We start from the raw sequence: 17,792 nt of genomic DNA, 5'->3' as shown, positions 1-17,792 counted from the left end.
CAGTTAGGTTAAACTGTTGCTTTAAATATTTGGCATTTTCAAACTTACAATCTGCTATGTCATTGACAAAACATTTTATAAAAAGTTGTATGAATTTACTTGGAAATCGTAATACAAGGAGCATCATTATGGGTATGGGTGGATCATGTCATGAATTACAACAAACTCTTCCTTATTTCATCTATTTGTCCAATTGTAATAAATTCATGTGTTGTCCTCTGGGGAAGTAATAACTAAAGATTTTTGTTATTACATTTCTTAGAAACAAACAGCAGAGCGCTTGCCTAATTTGTAAACAACTAGGATATAACCTGAAAAATCAAGGTGAACTTTACAGTGGAGTCTAGTGTCACAAAACACTGTGGACTGTCAGAAATAGCCTTTGTAGCAAGTGCCCCAAAAAAGCACATTTTCATTATTACTTTCGTCTTTAAAGTTACGGATTCATTGAAGAGTGTACATGTTTCAAACCTTTTGGCCATTAACTTTTAGAATTCTCTCTTCAGTGAAAACACACACAATTTTTGTTCTTTATCATCTTCACTGAAAGATAGGTTTGACCACAGGTTACCCTTTCTACTTAGTTTTTGTCACACTGAATTAGATAAATTAATTTTCTGCTTGCCTGATCTGTTTGACAGATTAACCTTATGTAATGATCAAATTTCATTGTATTATTATTATTATTATTATTATTCAAAAACTTTTCATTACAACTTTCCGATAGTTCACAGTGTTTATGTGAACTTATTGTACGGTTTTGTCAGTTTTCTGGATATTTAGATAAAATCATAAATTCTACTCTATATATTCAGCATATCTCTCAATTTCATTTGTATATGACATGTGTTGAATGAATTTGTCTAATTTTTTTTATAGCTCACAGGAACATTGATGTTAGTTTCTAAAATATCTCTAAACAATGCAGCTCTGTTCTTTGTGCTATTAATGCTTGTTACATTTTTGGACAACTTATAAGGTGCCATTTAATATTGCTGTTATTGTTTGCACTGTGTGTCAGTGAGGTGTTGGAACTTCTTGCTGACTGCTTGTGAGGGCCCTGTTTATTTTTCACTTAAAACATTTCTCAGAAAATTATTTCATTGGGCTAAAGGATTTTGTCACACAAAACTAGCATTTGGATGGAAATACTGATTCTAATGATTGTATGAGTATGTTGTAATGTAGAGGACTGAAAAACAAAAAAAATGTGGAAACTAAATATTGCATACTTCATACCTCCAAGCACAGTGCAATTGGTTGGTTCGTTTGGGGGGAGGGGACCAAACAGTGAGGTATTCAGTCCCATGGGATTAGGGAAGGAAATTATCCGTGTCCTTTCAAAGGAACCATCCCAGCATTTGCCTGGAGTGATTTAGGGAAATCACCGAAAACCTAAATCAAATGAGAGTCCAGTGTGCTATCCACTGTGCCACCTCACTTAGTACAGTGCAATCTAATATGTAGTGCTTTAATCGGGTAACTATCTTTTGATAGCAGATACCGTTAGAGTTACTGATACCTGGCATAAGATGCCTTTTTTAACCTAATGCGTTGTATACTTCATTAAAATTTATAGATTTTAAATTAACTATTTAGGAACAAAGGAGACAACTCACTGAAAGGCAAAAGTGCTGTGTCGTTGATTCACATGCACACATCTGTCTCCGTACATTGTGCTCAGTTGACTGTCAGCTCTTTGCCAACCCACGGTGGTGGTGCAGGGTGGAGTGGGATGAGGGATGGAGAGAGGTGAGAGGCAGGGAGAGGGTTGTGGAGAAGTGTCAAGTTGCTCAGAGAGTAAGGAGCCATCTGTGGGTTAGCTAGGGGGTGCAGGTACAGGGGCAGGTGGCAGATGGTTGGGCACTAGATTCCACAGACTAGGGCATGAGATGCTGAAGGCCTCACAAAGGCTTTCAGAGATAGGCAATACCCTTCATAACTAATTCACAAACATATCTTCTGTGCCATATCCCCAGACACATCTGATCCTCACATCCATTCCAAGAACCAAGAAGCTCCCCCGTTGGCACCCAATACCAGCCGGGACTGGAACGACTGAACCATGTCCGTCAGAGCTTTGATTATCTATCATCAGGCCATGAAAGGAAGGACATGCTACGAGAGATACTTCCATCCCCTTCCAAACTGGTGTTCCACTGCCCACCCAACCTCCACAACATCCTAGTCCATCCCTATGCCACTCCTGTCCCCAGTACTCTGCCACACTGATCATACTCTTGTGGGAAGACCCAGATGCAAGACCTGCTCAATCCACCCACCGAGCACGTCTTACCCCAGTCCAGTCACAGGCTTAGGCTTATCCTACCTCAGCAGAAGCAAGCCCACTTGTGAAAGCAGCCATGTTACATACCGCTTCTGCTGCAACGACTGCACAGCATTTTACATTGGAATGACAACCAACCATCAACTAGAATGAACAGCCACAGCCAAACTGTTGCCAAAAAGAAGGTGGACCAACCTGTGGCACAACATGCAGCAGAGCACAGCATGTAAGATTTCAGTGGCTGCTTCTCAATTCATGCTTCCCAAGAGCCACTAGACACTTCCCAAACCCTCTCCCTGTCTCCCTCCACTGTCCATCCCTCATCTCATCCCACCCTGCACTCCACCTCACCATCCCTCATCTCATCCCACCCTGCACCCAACCTCACCCCAGTACACTCACCATGAGCCAGGAAAGAGCTGGCAATCAATGGAACACAATGTAGGGAGACAGGTGTGTGTGTGGGGGGGGGGATGCGCACGTGTTTATCTTGCAAGCTAGAAAAAGGGAATTCATTCCAAAAGCTAGCAAAGCTCTGTACCTTTTCTTTGTGTACCTGTTGACAACGTAGCACTTTTGCTTTTTGGTGAGACGTCTCCTTTATTCCTAAATAATTTGTAATTCTCAACCAGATTTTAAACTAACTTGTATTGGATGAGCATGTCATACTTGATATTAGCTAGGACTGTTTGACTACCTTCAGGAGGCCAACTGTTTAGTATTGCCAGTACATACATATAAAAGTAAAAGGGAGGGAACTATTAGTTCCTTCCTCAGGGAGGAAAGAGGAATAGTTTGGTGAAAGGTCAACAAGGAAGAGCGAGTTACTCAGACACGAGAATGAGAGGGACTCACTTTTATTGTGAACTGGGGTCCACAAGGGTATCTAGATGTATGAAGAATGCTTTTGGTACAAAGAAATGTGTACATCATGACTTAACCCCATTAATGATCTGAGGGGTGTGCGTTCCTGATTTCACGAGTGATTGCATGCATACAGTGTCAGAATCAGTAAAACAAAATGAAAATGCATAGGATTCAGTGCAGCACACATGCGCTTTGTCAGTGCTTTAGCTTCCTATGAACCCCCACCGTACCTGCTTCATCTACCTATGTATCACATTCACTTTCCCTTCTTAACTCTCCCCATACATCCTTCTTATTTGAAATCGTAACCCTTAAGAATATAATATTCACGCTTGTGAATCCAAGAGAGATTCAGTTTTTACATCAGATATGCTAAAGAACTGCCGATCGTACACCTTCGAGGCATACCCCATCAGTCTGTAGCACTTTCTAAATGTTTTATCAGCAAAAATCTACTATCAGTTTTAGTTGGGTCTCATTGTATGATAAATGTCTCCTTTGTCATGTATAATAATATGTGGAATGTTAACAAAAGAGGACGTGGTAAGATCATTTTCCAGTTCTCAGAGGCCTTGGATAAGTCTGTTTCACAAAAACATTAAAGGCAGTTCTATAGAAACAAAGAAAGAAAGGAAATGAGTTTACTCGGTATAATAAAAAAAGAGAATGAAATACTACAGTTGGTGAATGATAGAATGTAATACTAGAGTCGTTAAGTAAAAAGTGCAAAAATGATAAACCGAGATGCTCATAGAAGAAACAGTGCATGTTATTCTATTAAATCTGGTTTCAAGAAACTTGTGCTAATAGAATTGATGGCAGGAATATGCTGGTCAGAGCGAAGTGTGAATCACAGAGAGAAAGGCATAAATAATGTTTATAAAGGGAAATAGCTTCCCATCATTGAGATATTTGAGAAATAAGTGATTCAGAACTACTGTCAAGAGTTAGATCACTGAAAGATAGCACAAGAAGGTTGTATGTGTTCTCGAAATACTTCATGTTGTTATAAAAATCAATGAGAGAGCTCAAGAAATAGTACATCAACCCATTACTGCCGTGCGTTGCCATATGGCAACATTTGTAACACTTTTTAAAAATCGTTGATTCCACGACATCAATGAAGCGAGAGTGTTGGTAGCACTGGATTCCATTCTGCAAGACGTAAAGATCACTACAACGTAATAGTTTTAACAATACATTAAATTCTGCGGTGCAAGCAGTGTTGGAACTCGTTATTTGCTGAATGACGAAGAAAAATGGATTATAAGTTCGAGTAAGTATGTTTTGCACAGTAACTTACGATATATAATTTGGTTTTTTAGTATGGTTATGCTTTAAATACTCAAATATATATTCTTTGGAGGTTACTGCTTGCTGTGAAATAATCTGCGTTCATTTAGGCCGTTTGAACATCGGTGTTGCCATATGGCAACGCTAGGTGCTTGTATTCAGTAAAAGGATGAATTTTCTCTTTTTCGTTTTAGAAGAGGTTTCTCTCTTGCTGAGGCGCTGGAGATTCTTTATAATGACGATATTGAAGGTGATGTGTTTGTTGAGCCCCCAGATCCGAATGTAGACACAGATGAAGATTGTGTATGTGCGGTGGCTGGACAACTCAGTTGCCACAATGATCTTTTCTTCATGTGGTGCACAAGAAGTTGGCCAAGTCAAGAGATTCTCGCAACTAAAAAAGCGAATTATAATGATTCCCAGACCAAAACTGGTAGCCAAATATAATACATATATGGGAGGTACCGATCAGACGGATCAGAATCTAGCATGTTATCGCATTGCAATAAGAAGTTAGAAATGGTACTGATGTCTCTTTACACGGATGTTAGATGTCACCATACAAAACAGTTGGATTTTGTATAATAAAGCAAGAAACCAAACTATTTCTCAGCTTGATTTCAAGAGAGAAGTAGCAACAGTGTACACCAAGCTTTACCAAAAGGAGCCGAGAGGCATATTCCGACAGTTGCATATCAGATTCAATTAGGTTTGATAAGACTGACCACCTCGTCCAGCACACAGAAGGAAATAAGAAGAAAAGGTGTGCACACAAGGACTGTAAATCTATTGTGAGAACAATGTGTTCAAAGTGTAATGTGGGACTATGTATTGACTGTTTTATTCCACTTCATGTAAAATAATGCTGAGTTTAAGGTTTGATTTTTTATTATTAATTGTACTGTGTTATACAATATCAATTGTATGATGAAGACTGAATAATAAATTTGCACAAAACCTGTATATGTAATAAGAAATTTCAATAACCTACTTATTTTAGTTGAAGTTGTAATCCATATAAATTTAGGTAGTGAAAGCGCCTAGCGTTGCTATATGGCAACATCAAATATCTCGCTAATGTCGGTAATGACTTTCGTCGAAACAACTCTGTTGTGTAATTTATGCCTTTTACAGACATAATAACGCAAATTTTTAAAAAAATTCACGAAAAAAATTAATTCTGGCGCTAATGGGTTAATTAATGTAGGCCTTAAAATATTTGAAATGGAAGATATACTTTCATGTTCTGAAAAAAACCCATACAAGGCACCAAAGAAAGCAGGAGATGATAAATGTGAAGATGTCCTTATGATCAGTACAATATCTCCTGTAAGTGTATAGGAAAGATAAAGAGTTACTAGTCTATGGGAAATAATATCACAATAGAACAAATTTTGCTGTTCTTATAAACAGACAGAAGAATCAATAAAAGTCTGAATGCTTCTGGACATCAGAAAGGCCTCAGCTATAAGATTTGACGCAGAACATGTGAAAGTCTGAAGAGCGTAGTATGTATGTAAACAGATGATAAATTTTCAATGGATGCAAAAAGCTGTAGCCGGCCACTGAAAGAAATGTCTATAAACAGATGATCATTTTGCAAAAGTTGCAAAAAGATATAGTCAGGCCACTGAAAGAACATCCATGACGGCCAGTGACTATGTAGCCAGTGCTACACAGCTATTTGTTGTTACGCCATGCTGATCACCTGAATACAAATATCACGCCAGGAAATTCTAGAACTGTTGCAATCCCCAACAGCTAAAGTGTGAAAAAAACATTGATAATCTAAGGGGATTGAAATGTACTTCCTTTTTAGTTAAAAAGAAAAGGTTAAGAAATATATGTCAAGATAAAATATTTATGATGTTTTAGTATTTTAGTAAACAGATGCATCTCTTACCTGTGTCTTGTGTAAGAGGGTAGTTCCACAGTATTCAAAAAGTGTGTTGTCACTAGACACACATTCTGTGTCACTGTTACTATCTTTACTGCTGCTGCAGCTGTGACCATTGATCCCAGATCTCACTGTTTAACTCTCACACTCTTTGTTTCAGTGCACCTTCATGTTGCCGTGCCTTTTCTAAGATGTGCCACACAATATTGTTCCATTTTGTTGAAGTAATACTGCCTAATGCCTCACACACAACTTTCATTTTTGTCTTGAACATTTGATTTAACCTGTGCCCACACGAGTTCTATTGCACTGAAATGGCAATGATCGGGCGTGATATGCAACACTCTGTGACCATCTTCTTCTGCAAATTTGTCGATTTCATAAATGCTATTACATAATTTATGCACTTTCACAATTTCCAGCAGTTCTGTCATCTTCATTTCCTTGTCGAATGAGCCTATACTGTTTTCTCTAGCCAGTACATGCTGCTTCATGTAGGGGCTTTGTTTAATTGAATGGCGTGATATGATGCATTATCGAATATTGTAGTGGAGTTTTTTTACTATGTTTGGATGCAAAGAGTGTACAAACTACTCTTTAAATTTTGTTGCTGTCATTTCCTTGTGGTAGTTCCCAGCTTCCATTGATGTTAACAACAACAACAACAAAGCATTTGTAACAAACCCACCAATTGTTCCAACATGTGAAAGAATGAGCTTGACTGTCTTTTCCAACTGGAGCTTTCATTGTAACTCTTGCAGTATCATCAGTCTACGCAGTTGGCCTGGAATGACCAGCATTTACTCACCTTTTTTCCAATTACACGATTTCGTGAGGTTTGCAAGTAGGTACCTCCCTCGAAAAACAGCCTCTTCAGGGAAGATATCTTTCAAGCAGAACTCTTCTTCCAGAAAATGGTTTCCTCCAAAACAGTTTCCTTTAGTATTACTGAAAGGCTGGTTTTTGCCCTGAAAAGCAGCTCTCACTCTCATAGTGAGAGAAGCAGTTCTTCAGGGAGGGACATCCTTTCTGCGCATAAGTCACATATATGTTGCCAAATTGTCCTTTTGAAAATTATAAAGTTCTGTCATTTTAGCAGAACACACACTGGTTTTTCCTGGAGTCGAAAGGGCCACAGTTGGTTCCTGCAGATGTCTTACACACTTTTCCACGTTGTATTCTTCATAGAGGTTGTTCCAATTTTCAGAAGTGCAACTACTTGTTCGACGACTTTTGACAATAATGTAAGAGACCTACCCTTATAGTTTTATTCCTCAGAATAGCATCACACATTGTATACGAGCTCGTGTGAGTCTCTGCAAGATAGCGCTACTGTCCACTTTCGTAAGGAAGAGGCCATATCACTTAAATTTGAAATAAACAATACTACACTTTACATGACACAGTTAACACAAGCTGAACAAGTAACTCGATTTGTGACAAATTGTGAGCACACGACTAATGCTTTGCTGTCACAGAGAGCCACTGCTTGGGACCCAGAGTCGCAGCGGTGGCAGTGCAGGACCATCACTATGGCAGCGTTTACGAATTCCATAGCACAGATCGGAACCAGTGTATCCTCTCTGCACACAACATGTTCTAAATGTGTAAAGTGTCAGGGATGTTTTTAGTAATAGAAGTGGAAAGTCATAAATGACAAGTTGATCTTAACCAAAAATCCTGCCAGGAAAGAAGCGAAGAAAGCAAAAGAAAAATGCAGAACAAGAACAAATGATCAGGGGAATATGTACAGCTTGACCAAGCGAAACGTGTTCCTGAAGTGAAAGTGGCACATTTTCAAACAAAATAATTATTATGCAGTCAGTACTGTCTGCTGTGCAGAATGATTAATACTGTGTGTATCAACAGTGCATATGAAACAACTAGACAGTTAATTTTAGTGTGTGTGTGTGTGTGTGTGTGTGTGTGTGTGGAGAGAGAGAGAGAGAGAGAGAGAGAGAGAGAGAGAGAGAGATATTATTGGCTTCAGTGGTGCAGGATTTCATCTTTTCCTTTTACATCTGCTTTCCTTCTCTGCAAGGGTAGTAGTGACGATTATGTACGGTTAACTGCTATTGTTCCATTTTTGTGGTGCTCCCTCTCTTTTAAATCACACCTCAACAGACAAGTTTGCTGCCCTCACCACCAGGGCCCCATTTCTTGTAAGGCATTCTTTACTTGATTCAAACATATTCTGTAAGTCCCACAACATACTTATGTAACTTTACTAACATTGCAGAACATCGTGAGCTTTCTGTTGATTGGCAAAGTTAAAACCTGTTCATTGTGAACAGCGGTGTTAACTACTATTTAGAACCTCAAGTTCATATATTCAACAGTGGGATAAGGTACTCATTCACTTTGTTATTTATTTTTGAATCACAGAATTCCTGCCAGAATTTAGGAGAAATCTTTTAAAAAACTTTTGCACCATAATATAGAATCCTTTACGATATTAATAAGGAGAAGCACTTCCTAATATTCTGCAAAATTTATTTAATTGGTCACAAATTTGTTTTCGGCTTCTCAGGCCATCTTCAGGTGACAACTGAATGTCACAGAGATAAACATGATATGCGACCTACACAGATATTATTTGTACAGAAGATACAAAAATGACAAGACTGTTCACATAGGGTAATGTTACAATATTAACATTAAATTAAAAAAGGGTTAAATAAAGTTTTCATATGGGGATACATATAATAGACTTAGACAAATAAAATGAATGTATAGTTTGAATCTAGTACCATCTGTGCTGCACTCATTGCAAAGATTTTTACATTGGTATTACTACCGACCAGCTGTCTGCCAGGATAAAAGCCCCCACCAAACTGTGGCCAAGAACAAAGTAGACCATCCTGTGGCACAACATGCAGCTGAACACGACATCGTTTATTTCAATGGATACTTCACTACCCGAGCCATCTGGATCCTCCTCTCCACCACCTGCTTTTCTGAACTACACAGATGGGAGTTACCTTTACAAAACATGCTTCATTCCTGTAATTATCCTGGCCTCAACCTGTCCCGACACCCTCCACCCAGTAGTTTCCACCCCGTCTGCGCTATCACCGTCTAAACATTCTCATCTCACCCTCTTTGTTTGGCGCCCTCTGCCAATGCACATGCCCGTCTTTTCCCCACTCCTCTCCTTTTATGCTCCACTTTCGCCACCTCCCTGCCCCACAACCTCCTGATGCTGCACTTGTTGACATTCAAGTCCCCACATACTCCACCAAACAGCGTTCCTCATCCCTCTCCTGTACATTGCTACCCCTTCCCCTTTCCTGCCCCTTCCAGATTGCTGCTACCATCCCACATGATAGTTGCACTGTGGCACGAGCTGCCAGAGTTGACAGTTATGTGCATGAGGTGTGCTTGCTTGTTTGAATGAATGGTGTGTATTTCTGTTTTTCCAATGCAGGATGTTGCCAAAGGGTTTTGTGTAGTTGTCTTTTAATTGTGCGTGTCTGCAACTTAGCATGTTATCTTTGGTAACTGTAAGTAATTTTGTTTGTTTTGATTTCATAATATGAGGTTTTCTAACATTAAGAATTAAGCTAGTGATCTACTTCTGGTCGACAGCAAAGGAGGCAGAACTGTGGAATTAAATGGCAAAACACACACACACACACACACACACACACACACACACACACACACACACACACACACACAAAATTAATTCAACAGCATTGAGAAGAGTCAAGAATAGCTATCAAAATAATATAAAAATTGGTGAAAATGTGGAAGGTTACAATGTTTAGGAAACAGAACTATATAGATTGGTAGAAATGAGAAACATAATGTTTGGACTGTCATTAATGAAGAAAGTTTTCGTAAATAATAAAATCTTATACATCAGACATCGGCATAAGAGGTAAGGTGTTCCTAAAATTGTAAGTTTCTGGCTTTATATAGAAGTTAAATGTGAAACACGAACAGAAGAGAAGAAATGGGGATACTCATTTCTTGTCACTATTACACTGGAGGTGGACAGAAAAACGTGTAAAAATCATCCAATTGAATTTGTTGACAGAGTACTATGCTACTTACGTCTGACGGCCTAAAGCAGTTGACAGGTTGGAGTTCAGTTGTGGGATTCCTATTTTTATATGCCTCCACAACTGATGCCAGCTGCCAGATTCACTACAAGAGGAGAAATCCTTGCCATGTTACAAAATGAGTGTATCAGAATTTGGTTCCCGTGTTATTACTGTAACCTTGTTCTTCTGCAAAATGCACCGTTTGACTGAAAATTGGTGTGATTTATGCCAAAGGGAAGTTTGCTTACATTGCTTGTTTGGTGTTTATTATCTTGGTTTATGAAATTGTTGACAAGCAGATTACCACAGCGTGTAGCACGGTGAAGAGTTGTTTGAAAATGTCAGAGAATTTGAAAATACAGTTATCCTTAATCAAAATCAACAGAGGACACAGGAATTACTATAAAATATGTGTGAGAGGTTACAGAGTCCAGAAGAAAAAGGGCACCTTGAATTATGGGAGACATGCAATACCAATTTCCTTTCACCAACGATACTTCACTAATTTACGTATTTTGTTTTTATCTCTCTCTCTCTCTCTCTCTCTAACTTTCAATAGTCTTTAGTTTTTACAGATATTGCCTGTACATCTCCATTTAAAAAGCTTTCATATTCTGAAATAAGACAAATATGTTGTTTTCTGTTTAAGGCAAAAAACAATAATTTTATTATGAAAGTTTAATATTGACTTGGCAATGTGCCGAATGCACCAGAACCTATAACACACTATTTATTAGTGAATTTTGTTGAACAGGACTTTAAAACTTAATGCATGTGGGTGAACTGAAAGTTCATTTGATCTGAGTGGTAATCTTGAGTGCACTCCCTCCTAAGGAATAGAATGTCCCGTTTGAATTCAGGAATCCTAGTAGTCAGGAACAAATTGCAGATTTTGAGAGAGGTTCAAATGCCAGTTTACTTTTCTTTTCAACATTTTATATAAGGCAGCATGAGCCCATAGGATGCAGTCATCACACTTGTGGTTAATTCGATAAGAAATTAAAACCAGTCAGAATAATTTATACCTGTGAGAAAATTGAATTCATAAGAATCATCGTTGGTATGATTGAACAATTTTTATTTACTTAATTATAGTATGCCCGAATTTTTTCCGATGTTTTGTTGTTGGTAATTAAATGAAATTGGTTATACAGATGTACTTCTCTCTCTCTCTCTCTCTCTCTCTCTCTCTCTCTCTCTCTCTCTCTCTCACACACACACACACACACACACACACACACACACACATTCAGTCTCCCGTCTCTCTCACTCTCTCACTCCCGTGCGCAAGCACGCGGGCGCGCGCGCACACACACACACACACACACACACACACACACACCTTCTGTCAATAAATAAATCACCACTGTAACTGTTAATTCCATATTTGGTGAGAGTTATGGATTACATTATCTTTTGTGTTTTCTTTCGCCTGCTTGTTTTCTTGGGGAAATTAGGTGCAAAGGGATGATTAGTTCTTTCTCCAGAAACATCAGATTTTTGTGAATGTGTGTGTGTGTGTGTGTGTGTGTGTGTGTGTGTGTGTGTGTGTGTGTGTGTGTGTGTGAATTGTTGGAAAAGGTACAGTAAATTGTTGTGTATTCTTCCAACTGGCTGTCAGCTCAGCAACTATTTTTCTGTTGGTTGCAGCTGTGCTGCCTGTTGGTTTCGAGGCACTTCAGGAAATGGATGGAGTGCTTTTGCACGAATGCAATACTGCAAAGCTATCTTTAGAGGCAAGAAGTGCCCAGTCGAGCACCTCAGATTTTAGTCATTGTGGTGTTCGATATCACTGCAGCCAGTGTGAAAAATCATTTACTCGTAGTTGGTCCTTGCAGAGACACATTGATGATGTTCATAGTCAATGCCACACTAGAACATTTGTGTGTAATATTTGCAGTCGACAGTATAGCACTAGAAGTAGCCTAATATCTCATCGATCTCAAGCTCACAAGACAAGTGTGACTCAGAATAGTGTAAATATGACATCCATTCTACGGACAGTTATGTAGATATTACTACCAGTGCAAAATTTCTCATAACAGTATAACTTTGTTGACATATTTTTATTTGTAGAATTAAATACAGTAAATACTTGTCTTGGTACTTATTATTTTTAACATAGAGATTTAGTAACTGCTCATATATCACAATGTTGAAGTGATATGGATCTGCTTGAGAAATTGGATTTAAAACTTAGTTTTGTTAATTTAGAAATTTTTAAAAAATAAAGTTGATATTCATTTTCATATCATGTAGCTTAACCCGGCAATTTGCATTTAACTGTCTCTTAAACAACACTTTTCCCAAATCTTTGTTTCCTGCACACTAGTCATTGTACTCCATTTTTGTTTCCAGGAAAGCAAAGCAGTGGATATTTTAGTAACACATTTTAAATTCAGGGTTTTCTTGATAGTTTTACCAATGAACTGCAAGCGATAGTTATAAATTATTGATTGTCACAGCTTTGTACGAGGTCTGTTCAGAAAATTCCAGAACTTCGTCCACAAAGTTTTTCTGAGCTTACTTTTTACTTATTGTACCTGGTCTCCTTTGAAAACTGTCATCTGCAGTCGATACATCGTTTCCAATGCCGTTTCCTCTTCCCGGAAGCAGTCTCGGTATGCCTCTTGCTGGATCACGCAAAGTGCTATCTGCGAATTTACTTTTATCTTGTCTATCGTTGCAAATCTTTGTCCTTTCAATGGGTTTTTCAACTTTCGAAATTAAAAGTAGTCCACAGGGGCCAGGTGTGGAGAATACATAGGACGAGACAGCACAGTAATTTCATTGTTTATGTAATAGTCACACACAAACAGGAATAAATGTGGGTGTGGGTGTGATGCAAGAGCCGTGAATTGTGTAGCCACATTTCAGGACATTTCATTCTCGCAGGGTTTCATGACATGACACAACTGAAATGCCACATTCTTCGGCACTCATAGACAGTAAGTCTTTGATTGTCATGCACAATTTCTTTGGCTTTCCTGACATGAGCATCATTGGTAGATGTTGAAGAACGTCCTGAACGAGGGTCATCTTTAACTTCTGTCCAGTCATTTTTAAACTGTGTGAACCATTCATAACACTGAGCACTCATCACCATAGGCTTCCTGCATCATTTAGTGTGCCTCTGTAAAGTCTTTCTTGAGTTTCATACAAAATGTAATGAAGACACATACCTCCTCTAACTTTGCCATCTCAAAATTCACAAACTGTGTGACACAATGTTCTGCTCAATACGGCACTGAACAATATTTAACAGATGTACAACAATGAAACTTCTAGCTGTTATACATCAAACACAGGCATATGCAGGGATGCCAACCGCATTTGACTCCAACACACCACTGGCGTGAAATCACGAATGTTCCAAATTTTTCTAACAGACCTCGTTTACTGCCTATTTTTCTCATCTTTGTAAGTTACATTACAGACCGTGAATGAGTAATAACTACATGGAAAACACGAAGATATGATAGTAGAATATTTATATAATGAGTTACATTATTATTCTCTTAGAAGGCCACATGATAATACTGTCAGTTGAAACTGTATTAACTGTTAAAAGGCGGCAATCTATTCATATGTCTGCTCCTGCTGCTCCTCTTCCTCTAGTTCATTCACAAAATAATGGCTGCAAACCACTGGCGGCAAGCAAATGTTTACCAGTTGTACCACCATCAGCTACTGTTGAAAACCTTTATTACTGCTACCAGTTTCAACTATCATAAATCTTCACCAGGCACCTGGGATATATAAACTCCCATAACTTTTTAAAAATAGGACAGACAAAAGCTTTCCAACCTTATAACATCAAATCATTTAAAGTAAGTTTTTCTGTCATTGTATTTCTTTGGACACATAACGTGACATTCAGCTATGTTGTATATAATGTCAAAAATGCCACCAGATCATTAGATTCTGAGAAATAAAATCCAAACATTGTTCTGAACAACGAGTGCTGTCAATAATAAAACACTATGGTGCACCCAACTTCTGAATACATATAAAGTGTTAGAACAAATCACTATTAAACAACTGAACTATCATTAACAGCACATGAACAGCTGTACTCGCTCATAACAAGAAGTCGAAGAACTAAGATCATTATTTAAACTGCCATGAATAAAATATAATAATTCACTTATATTTAATAGCTGAGTATGTTATTAATGACATTGGCTCTTCGGAGTAATATACAGATTTTATGTATCACATTCTTAATTTCTTAATTTTATCCATGTCATGTGGATGTTGTTAACAAGTGACTGTTGCAGTATATATTATTTCATAAAAATTATTAAGTGAATGTTGTTGCATGTCATGATGTATCCACAAAAATATTGTAAGTGGAAAACTACCTATAAGTACTTAACTTGACATTATAAGATTGTACAGCTTTTTATATTTCATGTTTGTAAGAAGTTCCATTTATTTTTGTATCCTAGATGTCTGATGATGATTTGGGGCAAAACTGGTAGAAATAAGAAAAAAATTTCACAGCAGCTGGTGGTGGCATAATATGAGTTTTCATAAGTATTTTACAATTAGTGGAATACCACTTACTTTGAAAATATTTACTGATATATTGTAAAGAGGTTCCTTTGCAAGATACTCGTGAAGTGCCAAGATTTATGTTTTCTGTAGTTTTCACAAATAACTTTTGGTGAATGCTGAGTGGGTTTCATTTGAAACGCCATAGCTAGTTTCTTTTCTATCCATATCTGACTTGTGTTCGTGCATTTGAAAGGCCACAGCCAATTTATTTTCTGTCCATATCTGACTTGTGTTCATGATTTACTTTCAATGGTGTCATTGTCAGCAGGATGTTAACACTAATCTTCCTTCTTTTTTGCTAAAGCATTATTATGTGCGAGTAGACATAGTTATTTTTTGGCACTAGTTGCTCACACAGATGATTGGAAAATGGTACGAAACAAGTTGTTGTATTTTTTTATATGCTGATCCCTGACACCAGTTAATCAGACACTGCACCTGAGCCTTCCTATGTGACTGTTCCTTCATTTTATTCCAGCCATCTACCTGTTTTTTTGTAACCGAAAGACCCACTCATATCCTCCCAATTTCAGTTGCGTTGTCAGTCGCGACAGTACTAAAGGCACTCTTTTTTTCCCCCCCTCCTGTTTCAAAAGATGGTGCCTACTTAAATTTATTTCCTCCCCTGCCACTGTTCCCAGGATACAGTAGTCTTACCTATATCCAAAAATACCCTCTTTCGCCTAAACCGTATCAAAATCCATGATTCCAAGTTCTCTGTTCTTTGTTTTATTTCTTCAATTTTTCTATTTGTGCACTATTTCAGACTTATTTTATTATCTTTTCTTTGTTATCATTGTGACAAATTACCATTTACTGCTGTCCTGTTCTTTAAACTGGCTTTAAAACTTCTTGTTTTCCGTATTTGCCAGTGGACTCCAGTTTCTCTTGTTTATATTGACATGTTCCCCATCACAACATTTACTGTGAATATGAGCTCTGGAGTGGATTACTAACTATATTGTGACATTAGCACAAGTTTTCTGCACCAGTGGAAGATAGGTCCTTTGTACCTGCAAAGTGCATGACATTGTGTTCAATTAATTGAGTCCCTTATCTGGAGTCTTAATTGAGTCCCTTATCTGGAGTCTCAAGTCACCCATCACAACCCTTTATTTTGTGTTTGATCTAAAACAATTTAATTCTGTTTCCTAGAATATTGCGAGCTGTTATTTTGAATTAGTATTTTTCTACTTTTGCAGGTGGTAATTAAAGCTATTTGAAAGATTTTTTAAAAGTTGTCATGTGGAAGGAACCTGATGTTTTGAAATGTAGTGCCCTATTCTGTTTTAAAACCCAGACACATAAATTTTAGGTTCTTACTTTGGAAAATAGTGATATATATACTATGGATGCTTATGGTATGAAACCCTGTTGTGCAGTGAATGCTTAGTGAATAGTGTTGATGATAGTTGACATGGCATTGAACTTACAAATTTGGCTGGTGGATATCATTGAAATTTGAAATTCTAAGCTTAAACATAATTGAGTGATTACTATTCTCTGACTGAGATATTGAAATATTGCAGTTCATCGCTTATTGTAAGGGTTTCTGTTTCTTTATATTGTCATCACTCAGTTATGTTTAAACCCCAGTATCTTGAAATGAACAAAATTAAAGGTATACCACTATTGAAAAATAAAATAGCTTTGATACAATTTTATAATTGGTGCAACTGTGCACATTCTTCATTACTTTTACTGTGTTTTGGAAACGGTGTCATTTGCCAGTATAGTTTCATCATTCAAAGAGCTGTAGTCTCTCAGGATGGCAAAACCTACGTACAGGTGTGTCCATGTTGCTTTGGTTACACCTGGAAGATAAATTCAGATATAAAGATGCAACCCCCCCCCCCCCCCCCCGCCACCACCACCACACACACCACACCCCACACACACACACACACACACACACACACACACACACACACACACACACACACATTATAGGTATATGCAGTTAGTTTCCCTCTGTTATTATTATTATTCCAGCCAGTGCTTTCATTTATTGCTGAAATTTTAACCACATTTGACAGATCTTCTTCTCCTCCCACCCCCCACCCCCCACCCCACCCTCACCCCCCCTCCAGGGAATAATTTCACAGATCATCATTGGTGGAAATATATTTTCTAATTATCATATCAATACTTGCCAAGAATTCTACAGTCATTCACATTACTGTACATTTTGTCCTGTATTGAATTTTGAGACATACAGTGGCGGTCAAAATAATAGAGCCACCTGGCAAAGGTTTGGAATAAAGTGCACATTTATTACTTGACATGTTTGAACTATGATGGAAACCATTACAACCGAGTCACATTGTACTATAGTCAGTTATATCGATAACACAACACAAAATAATCAGTAATAATCGATAATATTCAAAAGAATACCAGACCACAGGGTCAAAAAAATAGAGCCAATTGAAACAAATATATTGTACTTGATCTCAGTCTTATGAACGTACAGGAACAGTCTTTTTTGCATAGGACTGCATTAGTACTTCGTGGGGTAACCCTTATTTTTGAGGATTGCCCTGCACCTCTTACCCATAGAGTCTACTAAACGCCTGCATTCGTCACTACTGATCGCATACCAGGCTCTCTGGATTTCTTCCCACAGTTTTTCTGACGATGTAGCTTTTGAGCGGTCAATTCTCTTGTCTAAGATCTCCCATAAGTTCTCAATGGGTGATGCGTCAGGGGACTGAGGTGGCCACTCTAATACTTCGATATTGTGCTCTTGAACAAACTGCCTTATGATCCTTGCAGTATGCTTTGGATCGTTATCGTGCTGAAATTTCCATTTCAGCGGCATTTCCTCTTCAGCATAAGG

General features: G+C 38.0%; 1 protein-coding gene across 10 annotated transcripts in view; it reads left to right on the top strand.

The window, feature by feature from the left end:
* Positions 1–17,792, top strand: part of LOC124787647 (broad-complex core protein) — a 223,696-nt gene that overhangs the window by 106,455 nt on the left and 99,449 nt on the right. For 3 of the 10 annotated variants that reach the window (XM_047254436.1, XM_047254434.1, XM_047254433.1), the window contains exon 6: positions 12,044–12,522. The exons of 6 other annotated variants lie outside the window; for them this stretch is intronic. In XM_047254436.1, the coding sequence (XP_047110392.1) occupies positions 12,044–12,405 (362 nt within the window). In that variant the 3' untranslated portion in view covers positions 12,406–12,522. Of the gene's footprint in view, positions 1–12,043; positions 12,523–17,792 lie in introns of those variants that run through there. One more of the 10 variants, XM_047254441.1, reaches the window with a different exon arrangement.

Source organism: Schistocerca piceifrons, chromosome 3 (genome assembly GCF_021461385.2).
Source record: "Schistocerca piceifrons isolate TAMUIC-IGC-003096 chromosome 3, iqSchPice1.1, whole genome shotgun sequence".
In the NCBI taxonomy this organism is placed as follows: Eukaryota; Metazoa; Arthropoda; class Insecta; order Orthoptera; family Acrididae; genus Schistocerca; species Schistocerca piceifrons.
This window is presented reverse-complemented; position numbering and strand designations above follow the sequence as displayed.